This window comes from Opisthocomus hoazin, chromosome 4 (assembly GCF_030867145.1).
Source record: "Opisthocomus hoazin isolate bOpiHoa1 chromosome 4, bOpiHoa1.hap1, whole genome shotgun sequence".
Lineage (NCBI taxonomy): Eukaryota > Metazoa > Chordata > Aves > Opisthocomiformes > Opisthocomidae > Opisthocomus > Opisthocomus hoazin.
The window spans coordinates 76,752,726-76,779,367 of record NC_134417.1 but is presented as its reverse complement, the minus strand read 5'-3'; the positions used below and the strand labels follow the sequence as shown (position 1 = coordinate 76,779,367).

The 26,642-nt window shown below is 42.2% G+C and overlaps 2 protein-coding genes across 15 annotated transcripts in view; one reads left to right on the top strand and one right to left on the bottom strand.

Moving 5' to 3' along the window:
* Positions 1-9,708, bottom strand: part of WAC (WW domain containing adaptor with coiled-coil) — a 61,053-nt gene extending 51,345 nt beyond the window's left edge. For 2 of the 4 annotated variants that reach the window (XM_075419598.1, XM_075419599.1), the window contains exons 1-3: positions 8,994-9,457; positions 8,816-8,852; positions 7,186-7,381 (exon numbers count right to left, since the gene is read on the bottom strand). In XM_075419598.1, coding sequence (XP_075275713.1) covers positions 7,186-7,381; positions 8,816-8,852; positions 8,994-9,034 — 274 coding nt within the window. In that variant the 5' untranslated portion in view covers positions 9,035-9,457. Of the gene's footprint in view, positions 1-7,185; positions 7,382-8,815; positions 8,853-8,993; positions 9,458-9,633 lie in introns of those variants that run through there. The other 2 variants (XM_075419600.1, XM_075419601.1) reach the window with 2 other exon arrangements.
* Positions 9,694-25,045, top strand: LOC104339008 (microtubule nucleation factor SSNA1). 11 transcript variants are annotated; one of them, XM_075419605.1, is made up of 3 exons: positions 10,029-10,121; positions 10,829-11,285; positions 24,861-25,045. In XM_075419605.1, exons 1-2 carry the CDS (start codon positions 10,056-10,058, stop codon positions 11,240-11,242), a joined length of 480 nt encoding a protein of 159 aa, XP_075275720.1. In that variant the 5' UTR covers positions 10,029-10,055; the 3' UTR covers positions 11,243-11,285; positions 24,861-25,045. The 11 variants fall into 11 exon arrangements, with proteins under 11 accessions (XP_075275728.1, XP_075275724.1, XP_075275720.1 ...); XM_075419607.1 differs by having other exon boundaries at positions 24,858-25,045; XM_075419603.1 differs by lacking the exon at positions 24,861-25,045 and adding an exon at positions 23,501-24,839.
* The last annotated feature ends 1,597 nt before the right edge of the window (positions 25,046-26,642 follow it).

Sequence of the window (26,642 nt, the reverse complement as noted above, 5' to 3'; positions counted from 1 at the left end):
CGTCTTTGAGTAATTCAGAAAGTGTTTAAAATTTACAAGATGAGCAATTTATTTTAGAAGCTTACACTTCACAAATTGATGCAATTTTGTTCCCTATATATTCATTACCATAGACTTTCAACTTATTACAGATGAATGAATTTCAAAATACAGTTTCACAAAGCAACACTTTGCACAAAAATTTCAACAAATAAAAATTTCAATAAATAAAACCTTTAGCCTGTGGTGTAATTCTGAGATTACTCCCTGTGCATACAACTGCAGGCACAAAGCTCTGGTTTCAGAAAAGGGACAAAATATTCAGCAAAAATTTAGTAAGCCACTATTGCTCTGGTCAGTATTTTTTAACAAGCAAAAGTACTGAAGGGATACAGGTTCATGTCAAAATCTGGACATGAATTCCCTGTATGATTAGGCTAATGCTTTCAAATGGAAAGCCACATTACTTTGGTAAAAAAGCAAACCTGTACAAAATATGTAAAACAGCAAAAGCAGCCCAAAACTAAACAGCATTCTACTACTAGCAAAATATTATCAGGATAAGGAACAGCTAGTGAACTTATATGCTTTTTCTAGGGTAATTTTATTCTTCAAAGCTAGGAAGTCTGTTAAAGGTCTTCAAGAAAGGAAACAGACTCTTCTAATACTGAAGTTAGCAGCAGGGAACACCTGCAGTCAAGTACAACAAAGTTTGGTGACCCCTTCATAATTCAAGAGATAACATTAAGAGGATAACAATCTTATTCAATACAAAGAAATGCTTCTCTCTTTTCAAGTGTTACATTTAAGTCCAGAAAGGATTCATTTTTACACTACAACAAACTACTAACAAAGCATAAACCTAGAAGCATCAGTGTTGAGAACTGCCTTTCACTGCCAGTAGAATTTTTTTCCTTACTGAAGAACAACTTCTCTGTATATTGAGAGGTTTTTCCCTGGAAGTGCCTATGAAATTGTAAAAAAACCTGACTTCACAAACAAATGTAGTTAACACTGCAAGTTGGGTGCCATTAAATTACTATTTTCCACTGCAGCACCTTCTCTCTCCACCAAAGCACAGGCAGAGCTTTCCCATCCAAGTTCTGCATAGTTTTCACGATACTTGGCTTACTCGATACTTTATATAGAATAGGTAGAAATAGCAGGTAAAACAAATTTAAACAATAATAATGTCAATAAACATATCTCTCTCCTCAGAAAGCTGTCGTGTCCCAAACAGTGGTTAAGGAACTAACATTACTGGGAGACATTAGAGACTACAAGGTAAAAAAAAGCTACATAACCTACAAACTGCTATCTTCACTATGGCCTAGCAGCAGGCAATCCAAAAAGTACAAGTTTAATAGGCTGTATATTCCATTTCTGCAAAGTCAGAGGCTAAAGCATTAGTTAAGAAAGCACGATGGTCAGTAAAAAATCATTCCCTTATGATTAGCTTATGTACCAAAGATAAACAAATTTAACAAATCTTGTACATAACCAGTATTTTCCCTTTTCCAAAACATAACATAAGCTTACATACACAAGCTTACCAGGTCTAGCTATCAGACTGACTTGAACCCAAAAACTAAGTTTATGAGTTCTTAAAACACATCTTTCCTTAAACAGTTCAACCATAAAGGAAAGCCTTCAGAGGACCTATCTACAGATCTGTATTTTCTATACTAGAAAACAGAAGAAACTAAGAACAGTAAGCAAAAATGGAAGTTCCTGATGTCAAAGTCCTAATAGCAATGGATTTTGGGAAGTGGTTGCAGCAATAGATTACAAACAAACAGCACTGCTTATTGGCATTGCTGCAGCTTCCATTTCAGATAAAGTCTCCCATTAATACATCTTTACTCTCACAACCTACACCAGATACTTGAACTTCATAAAAAGAGACACACAGGACTCCACCCACTTAAATGCATAAAGACTTAGCATTTAATACCATCATATTAATATCACAATTCTTTCCTAACATCAGTAATATAAAACTAAGTTTTTATATCTTCCATCCTGTGTTTTTAAATGCAAGCTTTGCAGCTACTTTTCAAAAGCAATTTTGAACATTACCATTCTAAACATCAAAATTTGAAAAGTACATACTCAAATTATATCCTTTACTGTGATTCTACGGTCACACACTTTCCAATTTCTTTTCTATTAGAAATCACCACAGCAGAGTAACAAAAAAAAAAGAAAACAATGGTTATACAACTGATCCAGCAAACACAAAGATACTGAGTAAGTGTAAAGCTATTTTGCTATCTAAAACGTCTAATCTTCTAAAGCAAACTTAAAATTACCCCCCCCCCCCCCAACTGAAGGTACTACTGCTACGGAGATTTGAAATACAGCTTTTATCAAAATTAGAAACCCACAGAAATCTACTTTTTTCTTTTTCTTTTTTTTTTTTTTTTTAATCCAGAGAAAAGCTTGTAAGAGGTGAATGGTCTTGGAAGCAATTTTATTTATCTTAAAAAACAAACCACCAAACCCCACCTCCTTCAGAGCCATCAAAACAGCCAATATTCAAGGAAAAGGGGAGTGAATCAACCTCTTTTACACTTGGATGTCGGGGAGGGGTATTCAAAGCATGTTTCATGGTGAGCCTGCTTCATTTGTTATCACAGATTCTCTCATCTCAGCTTTGACCGTACTATTACAGTGACAGAACAGTTTTCACAGCAATAATGAATAATTACTTTAACGTTAACAGTAGTTAATACCAAGTAGACAGAATCTATTTCAGCTTCTTCCTCAACCTTTCACTATGCTTCATTACCCTCAGACTTCCCTCTTTCCATCTACCCTGAAATTTCCTCTTTCCAATGCTCACTGCTCAGGCAGCTTCCACTCTCTTGTATCTGCCCTAACGCCCCGTTTATTTCTGACTGCTGGTCAATGATCACACTAATTTAATCACCAGTTAGCCTCCTGCCCTCCTCTACTGCAAGGGCTGCTAAGACAGGAAAGAAAAGCTACCTCTCTATTTCTGGTTGTTCGCTGTGCCTTTGCTGTGAGGACTCTGAACTCCTTCAGGAACCGCTGGAACAAAGCAAGCCAACACTTCATGACTGAAGATCCCACCACTAGTTCGATAAAACTAGGGAGTCATGATTTAAAATACTCCATTCAGTCTCTAATAGCAGTAGGATTCTGAATCTTAGACCTGTATTACAGTCAATAACAGTGGTCATTGACAGTATTCTTAATTGCCAATTAAAAAAAAATGCAAAAAAATCATATTCACCAGTTCAACTGTATTTTGGAATTTAAGTAACCTACACAGCACACAATCCAGCAAAACATTTCACGCTGTGTACATTAATGCTCTCCATTTGTTATTTTAAACAACTCTGTCAGATCATGGCATAAAACAAACATACATTTTCAAAGTCTCTCAAACATAAATGTATCACAACGCTCAGTATCTTCTTCACAGTAAGAAACAAATGAGTATAGGTGGCTTAAGCGAACTAACCTTTTTTGCACAAAGTTCTACTATGCATCTTTATCTGTCATTCTGCTCCATACATTTAAGTAGAAAGAAACATCCTTTTTTTAATCAAGGGTTGCATCTTGCAGTTTTGACTCCTAAATATATCTCTCCATTACAGCATTCCGAAAGCTACCCTACTTACCCGACCTCTTTGTTTTCCTTCCCATACATCAGTATCACCCCATCTATCCATTTAAAAAGACCTACAAGGATTATCCATGCCCTCAGTCTGCCCATCCTCAAGCATGAGAGCACTCAAATCTTTGTACCTCCCTTTTTACTTTAATGGAAACACTTTTCCACATTTGCAAGGCCCTTCATAGTTTTATTCCCTGTAAACAACACGGGCTTTAAGTCTCTATTTGTTCCTGTTAAGGAACCTCACACTTGAGTTGGTCTCCTAAGACCCCTAATCTCTTCAAACTACAGTTGCCTACAGCAGCTGACCTATAAATAAGAGATGCACTGAGGGGTGTAGCTGTTCATCATGTTTTAAACACCTGCGTAGAGACAATGTCCCCATGCACAAGGACCTGCAAGCAAGAGCAAAGCTACTGCAGTTTTTTGATACGCTGAATGTACAAGTACTCTCCAGAAATCAAGGATGTGGGGGATGTGACAAAAACTTGCAAGTACTCTACTGTGTTTAGTTCAAGGTAAACTTGGAAGCCTCTCTCCAGAGAAACGACCACCTCTGTACATAGTCTCTTTCCACAGAAATCATGCAGTAAGCAACTTTGAAAAATGCTTTGTTTGCACTGCATCAGTATGGAGGGCTTACCCATAACACACATTTTAAAACCTTAATTGAAAGCAATTGAATTTCTTACCATGGATTACAGCCTACAAACACAAAAGATTCTACTGTGAGTAGCAGAAAAATAAGCTGTAACAACAAATACCTTTATACAGGTACCAAAGGTATTCACAGGCGGAGGTTCTACCATTTTTGAGTTATTAATTTTCAGTCAATTTAATTAAAGCTCTTACACTTTACACCTGTACACTTAAACCTTTAAATGACATTTAGCAAGTTGTCTGTACCACAAAAAAGTGAACCAGACATGACTAAATGAGTCCCAAGTATCAGCATGCTACACCAGTGAACCTGTTTCACTTCAGAACAAAAATCACTAAGAGAATACACAGGAGTGACTTTTTAGACACTGACTTGAAAGGGAGAGATTAGGTTAATTCGGCTTTACGTTCAGTAGTAATACTCCAGGTATTTGTTCTGCTCTGTTTTCTAAGGGATGAGAAAAAAAGAGATTGTTTGCTTGGGACTTTAACACAGTCTGGGGAAATACATATTGGAAATTTTTCAATGAGGTTTGTTTTGTCATGTTCAGCTAGACCATAGGAAGACAATTATATCTTTGTAGTACTTCCCAATCAAGCACCACTGATTTTAAAACAATGAAATGTACAGCAATTCCAAAGAAAAAAACACCCCACAAATTTTTTTCCCCTCAGAAGAATGTAAAAAGAAAACAAGCTAGACAACTACAGTAGCATCAAAGTCAATACTCTTCAGTCATATCAGGACTTCAGTGAAAAAATTTTAGCAATTTTTTTTAAATTTGTTTTTTTCTTTTTTCCACTGTATACTTGTAATTGCAAAACTAAGGGAATACTTCATCAATAACAGTACCTCAGTGTAATTCAGACAGAGAACATGGTAGATTATGTCTACTGTATACTAGCAATATACAAAAGTCCATAATATCACAGCATTTCACCGACATTCTAACACCTACCTTTAATTCATACCAATGGAAAGATACAGTAAATCAAAGTTGATATCCTCCTGCTCACATTTGCTCAGCTTTCTTTTACTACACACAATACACAGGATTTAATGCAACTTTGTTGTTTTGAATGTATCTTAAAAAGCTGGGGCCAAACTACCCATAGTAACAACAACAACAAAAAAAATCCGTTCTTATTTCCATTAAATAGTACAAATGTTCATCTTTTAAAATTACTAATTTCCCTCAGACTGTTGAAGACTACTTCCTCCTCCTAGTCTATTAGCATACGATGTGCAAAGAGACCGCTTTCAGATCAGAATAAAGCAACTTTTCCATTGTGTCAACAGCTTGGGGAAGGAGAAGGTACAGTGGGATAGTGTTCCTTCCACTTACAAAACTACAAATAATTCATTTTCCTTCATCGTTACTGTATACATCCATGCTTCAGGTCATTCCCCAACTACTCTATCCAGCTGGACTCAATGAGAACTTCAGAATGTCTCTCATCTTCAAAACAATTCCAACACAAATAAACAAACACGCTCTCCATATAGAGCCTCATCCTTCAGATGTTTTCATATATGCATAACTCCACTAAATGTAGCTCCAATGAAGCAGAAAGAATTACCGATTGTTGCAAAACTAAGCAGAACTGCAAGAGAATGTAGGATGAGTATCTTTGGAAGGGTGAACAGGAAACAAAGAGAGGACACCTCTGTGTCCTGACAAGTAGCACAGGATAGCAGCCTACTGGCCTTGCACATGCATTTAATTCGGAGATCACTGTACTTTCAAGTATGGTCAGGTATAATGAAAAATCAGTGTACTAACAAGAGACACCCATTTTTATAATCCTTCTACACAATAATATCACACTACTAGTCGTCTACAGAGCATCTGTATCAATACGAAGAAAGAAAAAGAAACAGGAATTTTAAGAACACTCGAGTGCCATGAACACATTTGTGGTGTGGAACTAGTATGTCCTAAAAGATACTTACAGGTATTTTCTTTATTTTACTTTAACTACTGTAACAAGTAACAATAGTGCAGCAATAAATGTATCTGTACATCACAAGATGTTAACTGCATACAGAAGAAAGAAGCTTTCAATAGCTCTAAGTTCTCTACTTGAATACTTCACGTTTTAACTTGATACAGAGAACAAATCAAGTACTTACAAAATAGAAAACATGCTTCCAAATTCAGTCAGTAACGCTGCTTTGCTTAACTGCAACGTTACTGTTTTTTATTACAAGCAAAAATCCTACTCTTTCCTTTTTCTAGGAAGGAGGCATAGCAAATAACATCAGTCAAAAAATACCAGGGATGCTGCTACTATCTATAATATCCTGTAAAAATACAGGAGACTTACTTGACTGTGAACATTCTTCTCTAAGCTCCTGTCAAGAAAGGCTCTAGTAGTGCTACCTTTGATTATGATTTTCTGATTGTTAAGAATTCTACACAGCAGCTAAATATGAAGAAGTTTTTTTCATTTCTTATGGGGTTTAGTCTATGAAGCACATAACTACACAGTATAGCACCACAACACAAGAAGTTATTTAAAAAAGAGTCTCTAAAACAGCTAGCACTTACTGTTAGTGAAAAACCCAGAATACTATTTCACGTTAACAAATGTTGTGTTACGTCTAAAGTAAGACATATAAGTTTAAAAAAAAAAAAGTGAAAAAGAGTGGTTTATTTAATCTTCGTTGTTATGAGAAAAACTACCATACCTGTAAAAATAAGAAAATTAATAGGGGTTACAATGCCTAAGTGATTTCTTCCAATTAAACTTGCACTACGGTTTCACCGCAGTCTTCCAAGCATGGTACAAGGCACATTTAGCGTAACACTCTCACCACCTAAGTGATAACGGCTAAATTTTAATATTTATGAGAAATTAATAACTGCTTAAATAAAGGTTAATCAAAGATAACTCACCACCATCCCTCTCTCTAACTCTGTGAGTATGCACACTTTTTGCTTTACTGTGCCCTGTGTTGTCACCATATTTGTTTTCAGGGCTATCAGAGCGCCGCAACATTTTATTTGGTGGTGAAGGATCTGTGGTGTCTCGCATCTTGTCATGACGGTGATCACCACCACCGGGGTGACTCTTGGATGAGTACTTAAGAGCCTGTAACAGATCACAAGAGAACAGGCATTTACATTAGATATAAAGTTACAGAAATGATGTTAAAACTTTATTTCTAAATTTTAGATATCTTTCCAAAACACTTTTTTAAGTTAATTAATTTTCATTTTCTATTTAAACAATCAGCATTAGTCTTTCTAATTTTAATTACCTAAATTAAAGCAACAAGTTCTGTAATTAGAACTCAAACCATTTTCTCCCACTATTACATCCAACATAACACTTGCTGTTAAGAAAAACCTAATTTCTCTATCTTTTCACTGATGGACTACACACTTTCAGCAGTAAATGGGCCACGGTACTTCCACACTTTTGGGAGAAGCACAAGTCTCCACTTGGTATTAAGAATATAAACAGAAAGTTACAATGAATCAGTGTAAACTTTGAATATGTCCTCCATACTGCAGTCAAGGCCACTCACTTCTACCAGTGCCTCAAACCTCTGCAAGGTTTTTCCACTACTACCAACCCTGTAGTTTCTGCAATAAAAAACCCCCTAGAATTCTGGGGGCCCAAAACATCTAATGTGACAATTCATTTTGAAGTCTTCACCGAAAACGACACGTTCAGCCTCACTTTTGACCTGCTTGATTTTGCAGTGTGAGCTTCTGAGTGGCAAATGTTTACATTTACTTGAACCATCACTGACAGCTGCCTCGGACTGTCAGATTACACTTCACGGTGATACAAATACACAGAAGGATTGTAATAAAACAATTAAATTCTGTGCCCTAAGGAAAGCAGTATCATGATATGCTGCATTCCCCAGATTCAGACCCTGAGAACTGTCTTTTTTTTTCAGTAGACACAGCAGAGGAATACAGTATCCACCGTACAGAAACTGAGGTTATTGTCAGCAACTTAAGGATTCGATGGTTTCTGAACTTGCCTACCAGCTGGCAACTGCAGAAATTAAGCCTCACTGGCAACCCCACTTATTCAGGGTCTAAAACTGTGCTCTGCTCAGGTTACAGTCCACAGCAGCAGTTTTGGGGAGAAGAAAGGACTTGGGGAGGGGGGTGGGGGAAGAACAAGATGCCTTTTGTTTTTAAAAGGAAAACACTCACCTCCCCCTGGATCTCTACTCCACCGTGACCCCGGCTGGCTCTCCCGCCCCTCGCACCCTACGCTCCCCGACTCCTAGGCCCAAGCCCTACGCGGGTCGCACTAGGCCTCTCCTCCTCGCCCCGGCCCCGCAGGCCTGGGAACGGCGCCGGAGCCCCGTTCCCTCCGCGCCCGGCAGCCGCCGCGCCTCCCGCCGCCGCCCCCGGGCCCGAAACGGCACCGAGAGAGGGGACCCAGGTGTCCGCGGCACCGCGGCCTGCGGCGGCGGCCGAAGCCTCCGCTGGAGTAGCTCCCCCCCCCTCCTCCTCCCCTGCTCCTCCTCCTGGGCCTAGCGGCCGGCGCTCGAGGTACCTGGTAGGGCTGCGAGTCCCCCCTGCGGTCGTGACAGCTGAGGAGAAAGCGAGAGAAAGAGAGAGACATTAGCGAACAACCGTTACCGGCCGCCGGGGAAGGGGGCCCAAACATGGCGGAGGGGAGGGGGGAGACCCCGCGGGGCCAGAGGCCAGAGGAGAAGGAGGAAGGGATTTACCCATCACTGAGTCTCTGCTGTTTCCTCGCATACATTACCATCAATGCCCGGCCTGTGTGTGTGAGCGTGAGGGGAGCAGGAGGGGACGGCCGCGGCCGGGCCACAGGCGCCGAGGGGGGAGGAGGGGGAGGCAGCGCTCCGCCTCGCCGCCGACCGGGGGCAGGGAGGGGGGAAGGAAGGGAGGGAGGGGGCGGCTCGGGCGGCGCGGGGCTGGGAGCGGCGCTCACGGGCCCATCTCCTCCGCGCACGGCGAGGGGGGAGACGCCAGCAACTCGGCCCCGCGCGCGGTGAAGCACTCCGGGAGCGCGGCCTCGGCCTCCGCCGCCGCCGCGGCAGCCTCCTCCCCCCGCTGCGCCCGCCGCCACCGCCGCCGCCGCCGTTCCTCCAACTACATCCGGGAAACTCGGGCGACGCCGCGCTCGGTTAACGTCGGCTCTTTTCGGCTCTTTCCGACACGCTCCGTCCCCTCTGTCCCCTTTGCTCTCGGGCGACTCTGCCTTCGGGAAACATCGGCTGCCTTCGCCGCGCCCAACGCCCTTCAGTCTCTTCCTTCGGCAAACATCGGCTCATTCCGTCACTCTCCTCCCTCCCGCCTCCTCCCAGCGGCCGGCCCGCCTCGCCGCGCTCTCCCGAACGCTACCTGTCTTCGGAAAACATCGGTGATTTCCGTAGAGCCGTTTTCACGCTCCCGTCGGGGCGGCGCCGCGTTCGGAAACGCTCGGGTATTTCCGTGACCCCTCACCCGGCGGCTCCGAGGCGCTGCCGGTCGGAGCAGCCGTTGGCCGAGCGCGCCCAGCTGATTGGCCGAGAGGAGCCCCCGCCGCCCAGGGGCCCCGCTTGCCTTCCCCGTGCGGCCGGGCCGGGCCGAGAGGGAGCCGGGCCGCGGCGGGGCAGGCGGCTTTCCGGCTGGGAGCCGACAGGGCGGGACCGCCAAGCAGGTGGGGGCAATAGGGGGAATTGCGAGAGAAACGGCGGGGCGGGGGGAGCGGCGCCCGGCCGCCAGATAGGAAAGGGAAGGTCTCCTCTTACCTCCCCCCTCCTCCCCTTCCGCCCGGAGAATTGATGTATAGGCAGGAGCCATTTTGTGTGCTGCTCGTCTTCTGCGAGGAAGCGCTCGGCGGCGAGGAGGTGGTTAAGATGTCCCTGGGGAGGCGGCCGCGCCGGTCGGGTTGGGCCCGGCTCTGCCCCCCGGCCCCTGAGGACGCGCCGCTGGGCTGGCGCAGCCCCGGCCGCTGAGGGAGCGGGGCGCCGGCGGCGGAACGGCCCGGGCGCGGTGGGTGAGGCGGCCGCCGGGCGGGGGTGGGTGGTGGTGGTGGGGGGGCGGCGGGTGAGGGGCGCTGGCGGCCGCCCGCGGCTCGCTCCCGGTGGCCGCGGGCTCTGGGCGCTCGGTCTACGAGGTGGGCCCCGTTCGGCAGAGGCCGAGTGGGTGCCGCTGCTGCTGGTGGTGGCTGCTGGGCCTGCTTCTGGGAAAGGGCTGTTGGGATGTTGCTCACCGAACCCTCGAAGTCTGAGGCACAAAGCATTGCATGTGCAGAATGGTACTAAGATATAATAGGATATTTTTGGTACCAGAGTTGAGCACTGCGATGAGGACGTCATAGGAGAGACCAGCTTTTGGCAAAGGTAGATTGCAGATGCCGAATTTTGTCCTGCTCCCTTCCTGAACAGGAGAGAGATGTGGCACAGCTCAGAACTTGCCAGTTAACCTTGAGCAGCGCATCTTCCTTTGTGGCTCGCTCTGTGCCAGCGCAGCATTATTCATGGTAACTCTCTTACAGAATTTTTCTTTCTGTTTTTTTGTTTTTTTTTTTTTGTTTTTTTTTTTTTTTTTAAAGAGTGCAGGAGGCTGTTGCTGCGAGGGGACTTCAGGGAGCTGTGGCAGAGCTTGGGGAGGAGAGTGGAGGATGACTCAGCAGGGAGCCGTTCTTCAGGGTTACAATAATGAGCTAGTGAAATGCATTGAGGACTTGTGTATGCAAAAAGAAGAGCTGAACAAACAAATCCAGCAAGCAGAAGAGGAAAAAAATAAACTGCAGCGTGACATCCAAGTCCTGAGTGAACAACTTGAGTGCGTATGTGAAAACCTGGCCCAAAAGGTAGCTTCACGGAATGAGCTTGATAAAATTCTTGCTGAAACTGAAGCTGCATACATGAAGATTTTGGATAGTTCTAGAACTTTGCTGAATGTCCTGAAGAAGGAAGTGGGAAGCTTAAAGCATACGCCAGAACTGAAAACCAACATAACATGAAACAGTCAAATGTTTGGACTCCACAGTGCTAAAATTCCACTAGGTGAGAAATGTGGTTAGCCACAGAACCTTACCATGACAGTAGAAGCAGAGAGGGATTTTCTTCCAACCTTTCTGTATGTTTTATTATTATTTTTAAATGCACTAGAAAATAGATGAAATAAAGTTGCTATTTTGTTGTTTAAAAAAATAATCTAATTACTTAAAACACTGTAAAACTATATTGCGGATAAGTAGTTGAGGCAGATGCAAGGCTGTCAGTTTTGACATGGTGATGTTTCAAGGCTATTCTGAAGACAGGAAAAAAAATTCATGTTTTATTGGTCAGAGGGCTGTCAGTGAATTACTCTTTGATTGAAAACTAGTGGATGCAAGTATATCAGATATTACTTCTTTTCACTTTACAAATGCTTTGACTTTACCGTCAGGGACCAAATAGAAATGAACTATTTAGCTTCCTCTAGGAGTCTGGAGTTGTCTGACACATGCACAAAGACAGCCCTGTTTATGATCATCTCTTACTTATCTGGAATAATAGAGGGTTAAGGTGAGAAAACATGACTAAGGCTTAAACTGTAAGACTATACATCGTTCATGCATCTTCTGAAGCTATACACAAAAGCCTTGTTTAGAAAGGAAGCGCTGTAGTGAAAGACAGGTTTTGGTCCAAGGGCGTGCCTCCTGCATGCAGGGCACAGCACTGCAGACAGCTACACCATGTAAGCTCAGACCAATTAATCCACTCAAGGTAAGAAGATGACTGTGTTTTGGTAGTGTCTAGAAGACCTAAAAAAAACTACTGGGATTCGGTCAAAATTACCAAGAGTTAAGTACAAGGCCAAAGAAGATAATCTTAGCTGAAAGCAAATAATAGAACTTCTGGAAACCTTATTTTTGGTGCCCTTTAGCTCTATACTGATCTATTCAATAATTGTAATAAGATTGTAAAGAATAGTGAACAACCTGGAATGGTGAGAAATTAATACAAATGGAAAATGAAAGTAGAAAATGAGATTAGAAGTAGTTTGTAGCTGTCAGATATTCTTACAGATAAGGTTAAAATAGAACCTAGTTTAGCTATCGGGGAGGAGGCAGAAATGGCATGGCAGAAATGTCAATCCTGTCTTCTAGTGGTTACTAAACCTCTCTGTGTTTGTGTGTGTGTGTACAGGTGCATGGATTTTGTTCTACTCATTCATAAGTTATAGCAGTAATTTTTGTATAGTATTTCCACTGGCTTCCCTCGAGTAGTGCTGAGGTGATAAAATTGTATAGTCTCATGGGTAGTGCTATTGTTGTAGCACTGCAGTATTCAGGACCACCTTATTTATATTGAAGTCAAACACAAAAATGTTAGTATTTTTAATAGCAAAAAAATTATTTGACTGGATGTTTCTTGTCAATCTTTCTTCCCTTAGTCTGGTAATAGTAACTAATTTGTATCAAAGTAGGAAGATGCAGGAAAAAGTATTAACTATAGAGCATGGACTTTTTTTGGAGTTGCGCATGTAAACTGTTGCTGCTTATTATGTGGAAGGGAACTTGAAATTGTCTGTGGAAAAAATTTGTATCATAGCATATTTATAGAAAACAGTACCGTTTATTTCTTGTATTATCAGTCTCAGACAATAATTACAGGTTTGTCTTGGAATAATCAAATAGTATAAATAATGCCTTTTCTTGCTCTACTTAGGCTGTTAAAAATTAGTTTTAAGAGAAGCCTTGTAAGTCTTTAAAAAAGACTACTTCATGATCATTATTACATCTAAGTGTAGCTATTACTGTCTCAAAACTAAAATACTAGAGAAGTTTGAATTTTTTATGTTACAAAACTAAGGGAAAATGCAACTTGGCTAGTATTTACACGCACTGGAGCCTCCCAACTTTCAAATGACAAGTCAAAATGTTGTTAGAATTCCATTCAGTGATCCCAGTCTGTAAAAATTCTGTTTGAATTCATTAAAACAGAGTAATAATATCATATCTGTAGGGCTTGTCTGTAGAGTAATTCCCAAGTGTGGCAGTCATTGTGATGTGCATCTGCAGAGTTGTTACTCAAAAATAGCTCTTACCATTATATTCTGTACTGACCCCAGTGAACTTACTGTGCCCTTTTATTGAAGGGGTAAGCCTTTTTCACTGCTTTTTCAGGTAGTATAAATCTTGATATGAATAGATTTTCTTAAACAGCTTCAGTTTGTTTAGGATAGAAGATACGCAGACTAAATTAATACACAATATTGTTGGAACAGGAGTGATACTTTGCAGATTAGGGCTAGCCTGCAAGGGAAAGTTTCCCTGAAATAGGACAGGTTATAAACTTAAAGCATCATACTTATTCTTGACTTAATTTTTTTTTTATTGATTTTATATGACTCTTTGGGTTATATCCAAGTTCCTGTTACCAAGCTGTAGTGCCTAATCTGAATTGCTGTGTGGGTGTTTTGTAGTTTATTTTGTACTTGAGGAGACACAGTTTTTGAAACTCCTACCTGTGCTTGATTTAGAGCTCAAATGAAATGCATCTAGAGCACCGGTCTAATTTCCTGAATTTATGTAGTGACACCTCCACCTGGTTTCCAAATAACAGGGCATAACTGGAGGAGAAGAGATGATATCCAGCTTTTATAGCAATACTTCTTAAGTATGTACCTACCACGTACGACACTAGTGATCAGCAGGTTTTTCAAAACGTTTGTGTTGACTCCTGCCAAGTAAGAGAAGCTTAATAAGTATGATAGAGTTTGGTGGCTATCAAAGAAACTGTTCATGGGTGCTATGTTGAAAGTAATTTTCTGTGGAGGTGGTTTTATGAACCACTAGGTGAAGTCCCATATCCAGCAGTCGCTCACAATCCATAAGTGTCTCTGTGGAGATGCTTACCCTTCAGTTCGGGTACCTCCCCACAGGCAGCTTCTGCTTGTCACCTTGTAGAAACGGAGGTGAGTGGACTGGGGTGGGCCCTAATTTTGGGGGTGGAGAATAAAGAGAAAGTATGGATGTGGAATCCTGGTTCGGGAAGACTAGAGTATGAGGGGATGCGATAGAGAGGTGGACTTCCTCTTAATTTCTGTCTGCTGTAAATGTGCTCGTACTGAGCTACTGCTTATGGTTCCTGCTACCCAATAAATCAAATTTTGGAGAGCATCTGAGGGTCACCTGAAGTCCAGACTGTCCCCCCCTCCTTTAAGACCACTAACAAGTAAGCTACAGAGGCAACCTACATTTTGCTTCCTCTTTCTGCCTTTCTGGCCACAAACTGGCAAGCTCAGGTGCACAGTGGCCGGTTCCAGCAGGAGGCTGTGGAATCTGAGCCTCCCCTTCTCTGGGTAAGTGTAGTGCCAGGCTCATGCAGCATGCGTTACTGTGGCTTCCTACCCTGGTAGCTCTCCTGTGAGCAGTAATCGGTGAACTATTTGTATTTTGTAAAGAAACCGAAGTCCTGACAGTGCATTATATGCCCTCTGCGTCTATGTCTACAGTTAATTCATGTAGATGAGCCCTGCGCAGAAGACCAGTATCTATTACTCCTTGGTGATTTTGCTTGCTAGGAGAAATTTGAGTTAGATGTAGCTCGTGGCAGTTGCTGAAATTATCCCTAACTTTGAGTAGATCCTGGCCTTTGGGTTTTTATGTAAGAAGTGGATAGTTCATTTTTTTTATAAGGATTTTTTTCCTCCTTTTCAGTAATGAGTGAAGAAGTATTGATAAATGCTTTAATACTGGTTTGTTTGTGTGTGTGTGTGTTGTCTTTGGATTTTTGTGATGGATGGATAGATAAGTATTCCTAAAATCAGAGTGCTTATTTAGCTGCTTTGTATGTATGTGTTTTAAATATAGATATAAATACCTGCTTTTGTTTTTTCCTCTGTTGGGGAAGGACAGATTAGTCTTTGGTTTCGTTTGTGCACTGATTGCTTTGTTGGTGTCTGTTGCGTTACTGGGCAGGGGGGAGAATCAGGCACAATGGCTGCTTCTCAGGTGACTGTTCTACACCTATTCTAGACTGGGAATGGGCTTTCTAGTTCTTTGCCCATTATTGCTTTATAAATCTCTTTAATTTCAGTTGCTCCAGAGTACTCCTTGATTGTTGTCTTCCTCAACTGATTTTCAGATAAAGTTTTGTTCAATATCCAGCTGTAAAAAACAGATGTGTGCAGGTGACACAACTTATTTGCATGTTAGCTATTAATAAAACGTAATGGAGTGGTTCAGGCTTGCAGAAAAGGGAGCTGTATATTATTTGGTCATTCACAAATTTAGCTTATGGGATTTGTGAAAGATAGTGTTGTAGTTTGATTTTACAAAAATATATTAGAAGTGGGGCCAATAAAACACTTTCCATTTTGCAGTGGTTTCAAAAGTAGTTTGAATCACAGAATGTTCAGGGTTGGAAGGGACCTCTGTGGGTCACCTAGTCCAACCCCCCTGCTGAAGCAGGGTCACCTACAGCAGGCTGCACAGGACCACGTCCAGGCGGGTCTTGAATATCTCCAGAGAGGGAGACTCCACAACCTTCCTGGGCAGCCTGTTCCAGTGCTCTGTCACCCTCAGAGTGAAGAAGTTCTTCCTCATGTTCAGACGGAACTTCCTGTGCCTCAGTTTGTGCCCGTTGCCCCTTGTCCTGTCGCTGGGCACCACTGAAAAGAGTCTGGCCCCATCCTCCTGACACCCACCCTTGAGATATTTGTAAGCATTTATAAGGTGCCCTCAAGATCTTGTGGGGTGGAACAGTCTGCATTTTTTTTGTCTGTTTGTGCAAGTCTAAGACTGTAGATAGATATGCTGCAGTAATCACTACAGTAACTTAGTAAATTTTGGTCCAAGCTTGGGTATCTTATTCAACAGCAGCATTGAAAATAATGGTGTCAAATCTGCATTTTCATTGTAGCAAGCCTGTTTCTTGCGACATCATTCAAAGCTGGTGATATTTGTAAGTATGCTTTATTCAAATGTCATAAACAGCAATTTGTTACTCTTGGAACAGGATTTGTCTGTATCAGAGGAAAACGGGCACCTGTAGACCAAGATCACCTTCAAGAAAAGGCATTTGAGAGAAGTCAGATCAGTCTCCCTCTGGAGGTGGGACTGACCATGGTTCCTCTGATTAGGACTGGAGCTTGGGTTTTGCTCATACCTCACTTCAAGGCGTATGAAATTATGTGGGGTGACTTCTCCTCTCTGCTTACCACCACTCGTGTTTTATAGAATATATGTGCTGGCCCTGAAGGATTTGTAAGGGTGTTGTTGAGTGTTCTTGTTTGTTATCTTTTTAGAGGCAGACACACGGCTTCCTGCAGTGGCCAGCCTAAATCAAGAAGACAGAAGTGTTAGGTAGAGACTGCAAAGCAAAGTAAGAGGCTGAACAATTTTAAGGTTAAGCATTTTTCGAAGTATGATACTGAATAGACTGGTCATGGAGCATTTTGAAGTTATATCTTCATAGGTTTTTTTGAGCTTCGTACGCATAGGTTCTCATGCTCCAGTGAGAGCTCTTGTAATGAGCTTGGGGTTTTCCATGTTTATGGGAACACTTTAAAAAAATTATTTCCATCATAGTCCGTGACAGATCTGTAACTTTTTTTGAACCAGTTCATACAGTTGATTTACTTGAATGTAGTAAAAAAATAGCAAATTTTTATTTTAAATGCTTTCAAGTCTCCCTATCCATATTCAGAATTAGATCAAATTCTTATTTGCAGTATTTTTGTTTTGTTGTTCAATGGTTATTAACAAGTTGACACAACTTAGGAGACCCATTGTGATCAGGCATGTCTCAGTTCCAAAGACAAAATCCTTTTTGTATTCTGCACGCTTCAATTTTTTTTTTTAAGCCTCTTTTTCCTTATACAGTAAGAACACGTTGAGTTGGAAATCAGCATGACAGACTCCGTGATGCAATTTTTTAATATAGTTGGTATTCAAGGCTGAATCATATTCTGTCAGGTGTTTGAAAACAAAAAACTAGCAGTAATTCTCATATGCTGATGCAGTTGTTCAATAGCACAAATACAGCTGAAGATTTGTGCTGCTTATTGTCCAAGAGTAAGTGGGATTACTTGCTGTAATGGGCAAGGTACTTCTCATTAAATATTCATCCTTTCTCAATAAATGTTGCTAGCATGAAGGGAATGGATACTTCATCCTGGAGGGTGGGCATGGGCAACAGAGGAGCTGCCATTTTAGTAGAGACCACCCACCTGTGGAAAGAGAGGAGCATCTTTGTTAGCCTGGCTCATGGAAAGGGGTTGTGAGATGATTCAAACCGAGTGGCTTTAATGGTCATTGTTTACTGTTGCAAGGTCCACTGAAGCAAGCTGGAAAAAAGGAAACCCAGTTCATGCTGTCAGTCACGAAGACGGTGATGCCTGATCGCAGTCAGGTTTTCTTTAAATGCCAGAACTCGGGTACAGCTGGAAGCAGTGTAGCTGCTGCAGTACTCGGCTCAGCAAGGGTTAATTTGCCCTACCAAAAAGCAATTGACTGTGTGGACAGACTTGTGAAATCTTGTGCCCTCAGGAGTCACTGGACTTGCCAGAAAATTGCAACCCGTTTCTGTTCCTGAAACGCGGGGAACTGTAACTGTCTTTTAGTGACATGCAGCATTAGATGGGACTCCAGGAGAAGGATATTTTTTTCAAGTCCTATCCCCTTTAGGGGCTTTTCTCTGAAGCCTAAAGTGTTCTAGCTTTAGAGTCAAGTTGTTCGAAGTTCAAAAACCCGTGGCCAAGGGGAAGCATACAGATGCCCGAATTCCACTGAAGCCCGCAAGCCTCTAAGTGGTTTGTATTCGCTGTGTAGTACACAAAGTTCCTGGTCAAAGGCTGTTTAATTCTTCAGTCCAGTGACAAGTTTTGTGGCTCTCCTTAGTAGTTTTAAATGATTTGCAACAAGCGTTGCTTGTTCAATTTGGAATGTACTTTCGGTTTGTTGTTTGTTTGCTTTTTAAGAAGTATTCCATTTAAGCCTCCCATGGCACTCTGCCATACACATTGATGTTGTGCATGTGAATACACGAGTTCTCTTTGGGAATGTCAGGAAGAAACTACCTGTGCAGCAGCAATTTAAGTGAAACAAAATTTGCTTTTATGCCGTGCTGGTTTTATTTTTAAAAAGTGTTTTAGAATGCCAAGTATATACGTGTATATATATATTTATATAGGATATATAAACAAGTACTTCCAATCAACAGATCCCGAAGTACCTTACAGAGAATGTTAATATCTTTATCCCCCTTGATAAGACAGTGACATTCGATAGTAACCTGCCCCAAATCAGGGACAGATCTGTGGAGGCTTTGCTTTTTCAGCCTCAACTGAATGCTTTTACTTGGACTTCTTCCCAGGGATTCGTGTCCTGTTTGGCATTTGATATAAACCAACTGAATTATGTGTTCTCAACCTGTGGGTTGGGGGCAGGGGGAAGAAATAACTGAGTAGATACATACTTTCTGCTGTTACTCACTTCATATCACATGCAGCATCATCATGATGTTTAAAAGTATTAGTCATTTCTCCCTTCATGACGAAGTATCCCAGCTCCGGAGCAGCTATTCTCGCTTTCCAGACCTGCTCTCTTCAAGCCCCTACTCGCACGTATTTGGGAGCCAACTGTAGGAGACAAGTCACAGGAACAGAAAGCACTTTAATTAATTTTAATTAATTAGCTGCTAATTAATTATCTTTCTCAAACCTGACCTACTTCAGATAGCTTGTCTTTACAGATCCTGCTGTTTTGTTGTGTTTTCATCAGGCGGCTTAGTACCTTATGCTCATCTATGTAAGACAACCAGGTATTTCTACAAACAGCCTTGAAGGGTTTTCTAGACATCGAGGCTCCTTGGTGTTTAAATACAGTGGAGGATCTGAATTCTAGTCCATCTGTAATGGCATATAGACCATGTAACAGCGTTCTGACCATGTGTAACAACAACAGGCTGTGTGGCAACCATATTCCACCACAGCTCACTTTGGGTTAATGGAATTGAGGTAGCATAGATAGCATTCCCTCTTCTATAGGGAAAAGAAGCTAACTTTATGAATTCAGATTGAAAACTACTTTAATCTAGGACAGGTGACACCTGACAGCAGTATTCTTTTATTTCATTTATCACAAGAAATGTATAAACACATTGAAAAATATACATATAAATGTAAGGAAGTAGGGGTGCTGGTTGACAAGAAGCTCACCATGACCCGGCAATGTGCACTCAGAGCCCAGAAGGCCAGCCGCATCCTGGGCTGCATCAAAAGCAGCGTGGCCAGCAGGTCGAGGGAGGGGATTCTTCCCCTCTGCTCTGCTCTGGTGAGACCCCACCTGGAGTCCTGTGTCCAGCTCTGGAGCCCTCAGCACAGGAAAGACATGGAGCTGTTGGAGCGGGTCCAGAGGAGGGCCACAAAGATGATCAGAGGGCTGGAACACCTCTCCTGTGAGGACAGGCTGAGGGAGTTGGGGCTATTCATCCTGGAGAAGAGAAGGCAGTGGGCAGACCTTAGAGCAGCCTTCCAGTACCTGAAGGGGGCCTACAAGAAAGCTGGAGAGGGACTTCTTGCAAGAGCATGTAGTGATAGGATAAGGGGTAATGCCTTTCAACTGAAAGAGGGTAAATTTAGATGAGATGTAATAAATTCTTCACCATGAGAGTGGTGAGACGGTAGAACAGCTTGCCCAGAGGAGTTGTGGCTGCCCCCTCCCTGGAAGTGTTCAAGGCCGGGTTGGATGGGGCTTTGAGCAATCTGGTCTAGTGGGAGGTGTCCATGCCCATGGCGGAGGGATTGGAACCAGATGCTCTTTAAGGTCCCTTCCAACCCAAACCATTCTATGATTCTGTGAAATATACTAAGCATTTTAATAAGTATAGAACGTTCTTGGTAGAAACCTGTCTAATGTTTCAGCAGTGTCTGTCATTAGAAAGGACAATTTAAGTAGGCTGATCATTAATAACTTGCATTAGGTTGTGTGCCCTCTGCTTTCAGTAGCCCCCACAATCTTGCTAATATATAAACCCTCATTTGTAGCCCTGTCCTCCTCTTCCTGCTGCAACACCTTGTCTTGCCCTGATTTCCTAGCCGTGTTTTTAGTTATCCCCAGCTGCTGAGCAGAAACATGCTGCTTGTCTGCCATGTGGTGGGTCAGAGGTACTTTCAGTATCTTCATATTGTCCAGATGTGTTCTGGCACACTTGGAAAAATTGTTTGGAAAGATAAACAGATTTAATTCAGATTGATAGTGCCACAAAAGTTATGACTGGATGGTCTAAGAATGTTACACATTAGAGAAACAACAGACACCTGATCTGAGAGGAAATTCATCCTATGAAGAACCCATCCTAAAACGATTTTTAGGTTGAAGTGATGGGTGGATGGAATGTGATGTTACTGATATGCTGTGGAGATTAAAGAACAGAAGTTTATTGTGTTTGTCAATGAGAATATCCTTGTCCCAGCAAATGCAAACTTTGTTTATAGTCTTCTGCAAATAAAGAAGGTCTATGTGGGATGCTGTAATTTAATTAGTATTAAGGCTGTGTGCAGACTTTAGTTTGTTCTAGAAATGATTGCACTATGCTTGAGAAAAGACTATAACTTGAAATTAAAAAGAGGAAAAAGGAATACAATGCTGGAGCTTGCAGACCAATTATCTCATTGAGGAAGCCATTACAAGTCAGCTATGTAGTTCTTCAAAACTCTGAATGCAACCTATATTGCAAAATAATAAATACGTGCTAATGTGGAGTGGAGTATGCTCGCAGTAAGGCTACTCGTAAAAAGTTATGTCAAGGTCTCATATGTATTCAGCAATTTTCTTTGTAATCCTGCTCTATTTTACAAACTAACAGATTCCCCAGTAAGGTGCGCTAGAGAGAAACATTCCAGATGCCTTCATCTGCAGAGAGAAGGGAGAGGCAATTAAAAGTCTGCATGCTATGAAATGTCTGGGTACCAACGGTGTCTGCACAGACTTTTATAACTTTTTAAGGAACAGTTGGTTTTCCTGCTGTCCAGCGTGACTGAATGCAAACATAGTTTTTGAAAGAGGACAATAACTCAGTTATTTTCACACTGGCTAAAAATCCTGCTGGTTTGCATAAAGGTTTGTATTTTTATTTACTGATAGCAAAGTCTTGGTGACAAACTGGCTCCTGCAGACCAGAAAAATTCTACTTTCTTTTATAAGCACACATCATTTCGCCTCTGAGAAGGAATGGGCAGACTTCTGATAATGTAGCGAAAGAACCTGGAGCAGAGCAGTGTCTGGTACTGGCCTTCGTCAAAGAGGAGGAAAAGCACAAAAGGACAAAATTGCTGGCCTTCGTCTTAATTGAGTGGGGTTGTGAGAGGGATTTTTTCTTTTTCTTTTTCTTTTTTTTTTTTTTTAATTCACTCCCTCCTACATCATTACTGGGCTGAGTAGGGAAAGAATTTTCTTTCTCCTTAAAGGTATGAATAATAAGGAAGGGGATAATTTGCTCCAAGAAAAGCCATTTTCACATGGGAGGCAGCTAAAGCTGGGAGCTCTGTTATTCTTTCCTTCGGAAAAGATTTTCATCGTGCAAATGTTAAAAGTCAGCAGCCATTAAAGGGGAAGGAGAAACAACAAACTGCTGCGTTTCCTTGTCATTGCAGACCAATTATTCTTCTAGTAGCTGCACTCCTGTGTACAGTTTCTTGGTTGCATGCATGCAAAGCATAGATTTTTTGGTCTCAGATCTGTTCAGTTTAAAATAAACTCTTTATTTTAGATGAGCTTAATAACGTAGTGCACATTGGTGCTTATATAGGTATGAAATTTATCTATAACGTAGTTAAAAGTTCTTTTCACTGGCTTAGTATGCCATGTGTTTTTACACCATGTATTATTGCACTGGTGTAGCTAGAGAGAAGCTTGGTTCTCAGAAGTGAAGATGGCCCTTTTAACCTAGATTGTGCTGATATGTATGTTGTCATTTCAGGTGCAGGTGAAGTCAGCAGCGACCAAACATAACAAGGTGTAATTTGACTTCTGTAGACTTAAATTAAAACTTGCTGTATTGCCTTGGATGAACGTTTTTGTTTTAAATAACTTCTGCACTTCGTTGTTTGGTGGGAAAGCACGGCCAAATGTTTTAAAGAGGTATCAAAAATCATTTGTTTTGGCTAACAGTACATTTCCCAGGGAATCTCATCCAGGAGAGATCTGAAGTGCTCTGAATCTGTTCAGAGCCTGGACCCTCAGAGCACAGCCCAGCCGCTGTTTCCCAAGCCCATTGTTCCCACCGCACACGAACGAGCCAGTTGGTTTTGTAGGGACCATGGGACAGGGGGCTCCCTCCTGCTGTGGGTGCTGGGAGGGAGCAGGTGATGAAATGAATAAAGGCAAGGTGTGCTGTACAAAGACACCCTAGGCAGGCTCACACTGAGGCAGTCAGAAGGACTTAGGAATCTTTTCTCTGTTTCTACTCTGCGTGAAGTGTATAATAGAAGTAAATATGTGTATGTATGTGCTGCTCGAGCTACATGATGCTACCTCTGCTACACTGGCATTCTATTCCATTTGGATTCTGTTACATTAGGAAGCTATGATTTAATTTGTAGTTAACATCGTCTCGTTAGCATGAACAAAGCCCCTAAAACCAACCAACCAAAGTAGTTATGCAGTGGTGCTGGATTTCAAAGTGTTGAATTTCCACATCTGTAACTTCTGATTCTAATGCTGTGTCCTGTATGGTAGCAAACTTTAAAATTCTGGGATGAGTTTTGAGATATTACTAAGCATTTAGTAAGTGCCCAAGAGGATTTTGTACCATAAGGCTTACTGGCACTTAGTGGGTCTTGTGCTCTGTCTGCTAATGCTTGGGACTTTAAGATTCAGGATTCCTGGTGCGTTTCTCAAAGGCCTGACTCCTGAAATCAAGGCATTTACTTTGTTCTTCCCCCCTCTTTGAAGTTATGTTTCTGTTACTTGTAAAGAAAAGGTTGAAAACACAAAAGCAAGTAACGTGAAAGGCTCAGATATGCAAATATAAATAATTCTAGATCTTTTTCATGGCTTAACAACAGTCTCACACTTTGTGCTTAGCCTGATGTATGCCTTTTTGAACGCTAGAAGCTGGTCATGGTCAAAGTCCTACTGAAATTTTCACTCCATTTTATACTTCAATCAACATGCAATTATGATGGCTTTAAGAAAGGCACTCTCGTAATCCGTGGCTGTAGGTGCTGTAGCACACAACTTGCTCTCTTTACATTAATATTTAAATTGCTCTCTTACTGTCTCTAGCAACTTCACCCAGCTTTCTGCAGTTGCTATGTGTTACTTGGACGTGTCAGGGCAGCTCCTTCCAGTCCAGCCCCAACATGATCTGCAGGTGTCACGGAGCAAGGTCTGATGTGGAGACTGAGCTCTGGAGCTTCCAGGCCAGCAGAAGCTGGAAGCCCCACGGGGTGGCTGCCAGCTCCTGGGAAAGAGTGCATCCAGCAGCGGTACATGGCCCCTCTCCTGCCAGAAGAAGTACCAGAGTGGCATGACGCTTTCCAGAATCAGGAACAAGCAATTTCAGAGCTGAAAAAGGGTCTGAGGGATCTCCTAACATCACGATATATTTAGCTCATGGAAATGACTACAGGAAAGGTAAATGGGAAGATGACCGAAGAGAAGGGTTTTCTAATATTGAGCGAGCTTTCTTTGGAGTCTGGAAGGCCAAAATATGGTCACAATGTCTAGCTGGAGACCAAAGATGGGATTTAGAAATGGAACAATTTCTCAAACTGGAACTAAAGACAGAAGTAAGTATGCTGTATAAAGGGCAGAATGAAGACATTTTAGTAAAACTGACACTGAAAAAGAGAGGATAAGCTGCTGAGAACATCCAGAGGAATTTTCCTGAGAGGAGACTGTCACAAGAACTGCCAGAATTGGCTAATTTTTCAAATGGTTTTTATTAAAAATATATAAATTTAATTTCTAACATGAAGGATAATTTATCACAATAGAAATAATTAAATGTTCAGCAAAATGAAGATGCATTTTGATGCCATTCCACAATTATTCTTGACAAACGCTTGTAATTTGGCCCAAACAATAGCAAGGAGGCTCTGTGGGTATCATAATATGCGATCTAGACCTGAATGATTTGTTTCAGTCATCACAGAGAGAGACAATAGGAAGGAACATGACAAAAATATAGAAAACAGTAAGTAGGGCTGCACGTAATTTTGGCTCTCATTTTTATAATAAATCTCATGGTAGTTTGTGGTTTGCTTAAAGCTTCAGCTCCCAGATTGGTGTAGTAAATAAGAATCTGAGATTTCATGACAGAAAATGAAGTTTCTACTTTTCACGATTGCAAGAAGACTAATACAGAGCGAGAAAATGAACCAAAATACATATTTTAAGAGTCGAATTTTGTAGAGTTTTAACTCAAAAATGAAAATCTACCTTCTTACTTAAAAAAAAGGCATAAAGCTAAAGACTTGATCCTGCTGTTACAGCTCGGGTCAGTATTTATGGTGTGTGAGTTGCTCAGACAGACCTTGCAAAGCCTTGTATCCCATCCTTTTCTTTCCTTAGCAACCTTCTCTTGGGGCCTTGAAAACAGCGTGTCTCTGCCCCCTGTTTTACTTGCTTTTTCCTTCAGCAGATGCTGACGAGCCCAGCGGCTGATTCCCGTTCTGATCTGGAATACCTCCAGGGGCGTGCATGATGCCGTCCGGCTGCTTCTCTCCTGATGGGGTGGTGGTGGACGGCGGGGGAGAGTCGGACCGTTGCTCTCCCGCCACAGCAGCAGCCAGCATTGTTCCTTTTTGTTTACTTCCCTCTCTCTAAACCAGCAGGGCTCGCAGCAGAGGGACGTAGCTCTCCTCATTAGAAGAATTAGACGGATTTATGAAAGAAGGACAGAGCGAAGGAGAGCTCTCTCTCTGCCGTGTTCGCCACTCAAGGCCGGGCACCTGCCCTGCTGCTGGCTGCCGTGCTAGCTCACGCTCCCACCGCAGTGACCCAGGCAGGCTGGAGGGCCCCCAATGTGTCAACCTTGGCACCTCAGTGAAAATACACAGATATATGCAATAAACACCTTTTTGCTTCACGTGGTATTCTTCACGTGCTGTATGTTCCAAGGTAATACTGAAGGTCTAATTAAAATAATAAAGGAAAGGGAAAAATCCCATGTTGGACCCTTCTGTAGCATTAGCTAAGTGGAAATTTTGGCTTATAAAATGCTCCTCAAGGAGGTTTGCTGTATCGCTGGAACAGGGAGGGCTGGTACAGCTTTGTTCCTCTCCTGCACTGTGGAAGTTTTGCATTACTGTTAAGAAAGGCTTATGTATGAGGAATTACAAAATTCTCTTCTTCCAGGGAAAATGTTACAAGTGTCCTTTGTTCATCACATTTCCTTGGTATCTTCATGGCAAAATACGCTGTGTACCAGGGAAGTTCTACTGCACACTGGAAGACTGTAGACATATTTAAAAACACATTTAATCTTTTTAAAGAGTTTTGTACAAGCAGACAAACAAAGAAAAAGATCACTGGCAATTCTGCCTGTTGTCTTTCTGCGTGGCACAAGAATCAAACGCCAAACTCACCAAAGTTGCCAGCCGCTACCATTTGCCAGTGCTGCACTTGCGGTCACCTCTGCAAAAGGAACCGTACCCAGCACTTGTCATTGCTAACAAGACGGCATTTGTAGTGCCTGAAAGGCCATGGAATCATTTAGTAAATTGCCCCCCAAGTTTGTAAGGATATTTTTTGTTCAGGAGCAGATTGATGGTGCCAGCAGTTCAGCATATTTGATAGCCTTCCACACTGCAAACTCCATGAAAAGCTTCAACAAACGCGAGGAGCTCATGGTATAACCAAGCCAGAGAAGTGAAAGCAATCAAAGAACAAAGTAGATTACAAACTGACATGAAAAATCTTACTGCAATTGTAATTGCCTGTCACAAAATGCCTCATACCACCTGTAGGAAAAAACAAATCAGCATCTGACATTTTCTGCCACCTTCGCATTGTCTCAAAAGCTCTCAACACGTTCTCAGCTGGAACATCTGCCTCTGTCTTTTGCATACACTGAAAAGCAGTGCCAGACCCAGTTCCACCCATCCCACTCCCTCATGCAAAGCCTGAGTGTATTTTTGGCTTAGCAGATTGGCAATCCTGACTGGCACAAAGGTGATCCATGTGGAAATCCACACTCCTTTTACAAGGTTGCATTCCAGAAACTGAGCAAGAACACTCCCCTGGTTTCGTTAGGCCGGAGAGAGGTGGGGAGGGCAACCCCTGAGCCCTGGCCACCGCGCATTGCAGCCAGAAGAAAAACTTCAGTGCTTATTGATACCTGATTATTCTGTGTTCACTGGGAAACCGAAAGCATCTAAAAGCCTGTCCAAGCCACCACTTCATTGTTCAGAAGTCAGGGTTT

Coding starts and splice junctions, on each gene's coding strand:
- LOC104339008 (XM_075419605.1), top strand. CDS start 10,056: ATGTATAGGCAGGAGCCATTTTGTGTGCTGCTCGTCTTCTGCGAGGAA. Junction 10,122..10,828: donor AAGCGCTCGGCGGCGAGGAG/GTGGTTAAGATG, acceptor TTTTTTTTAAAG/AGTGCAGGAGGCTGTTGCTG.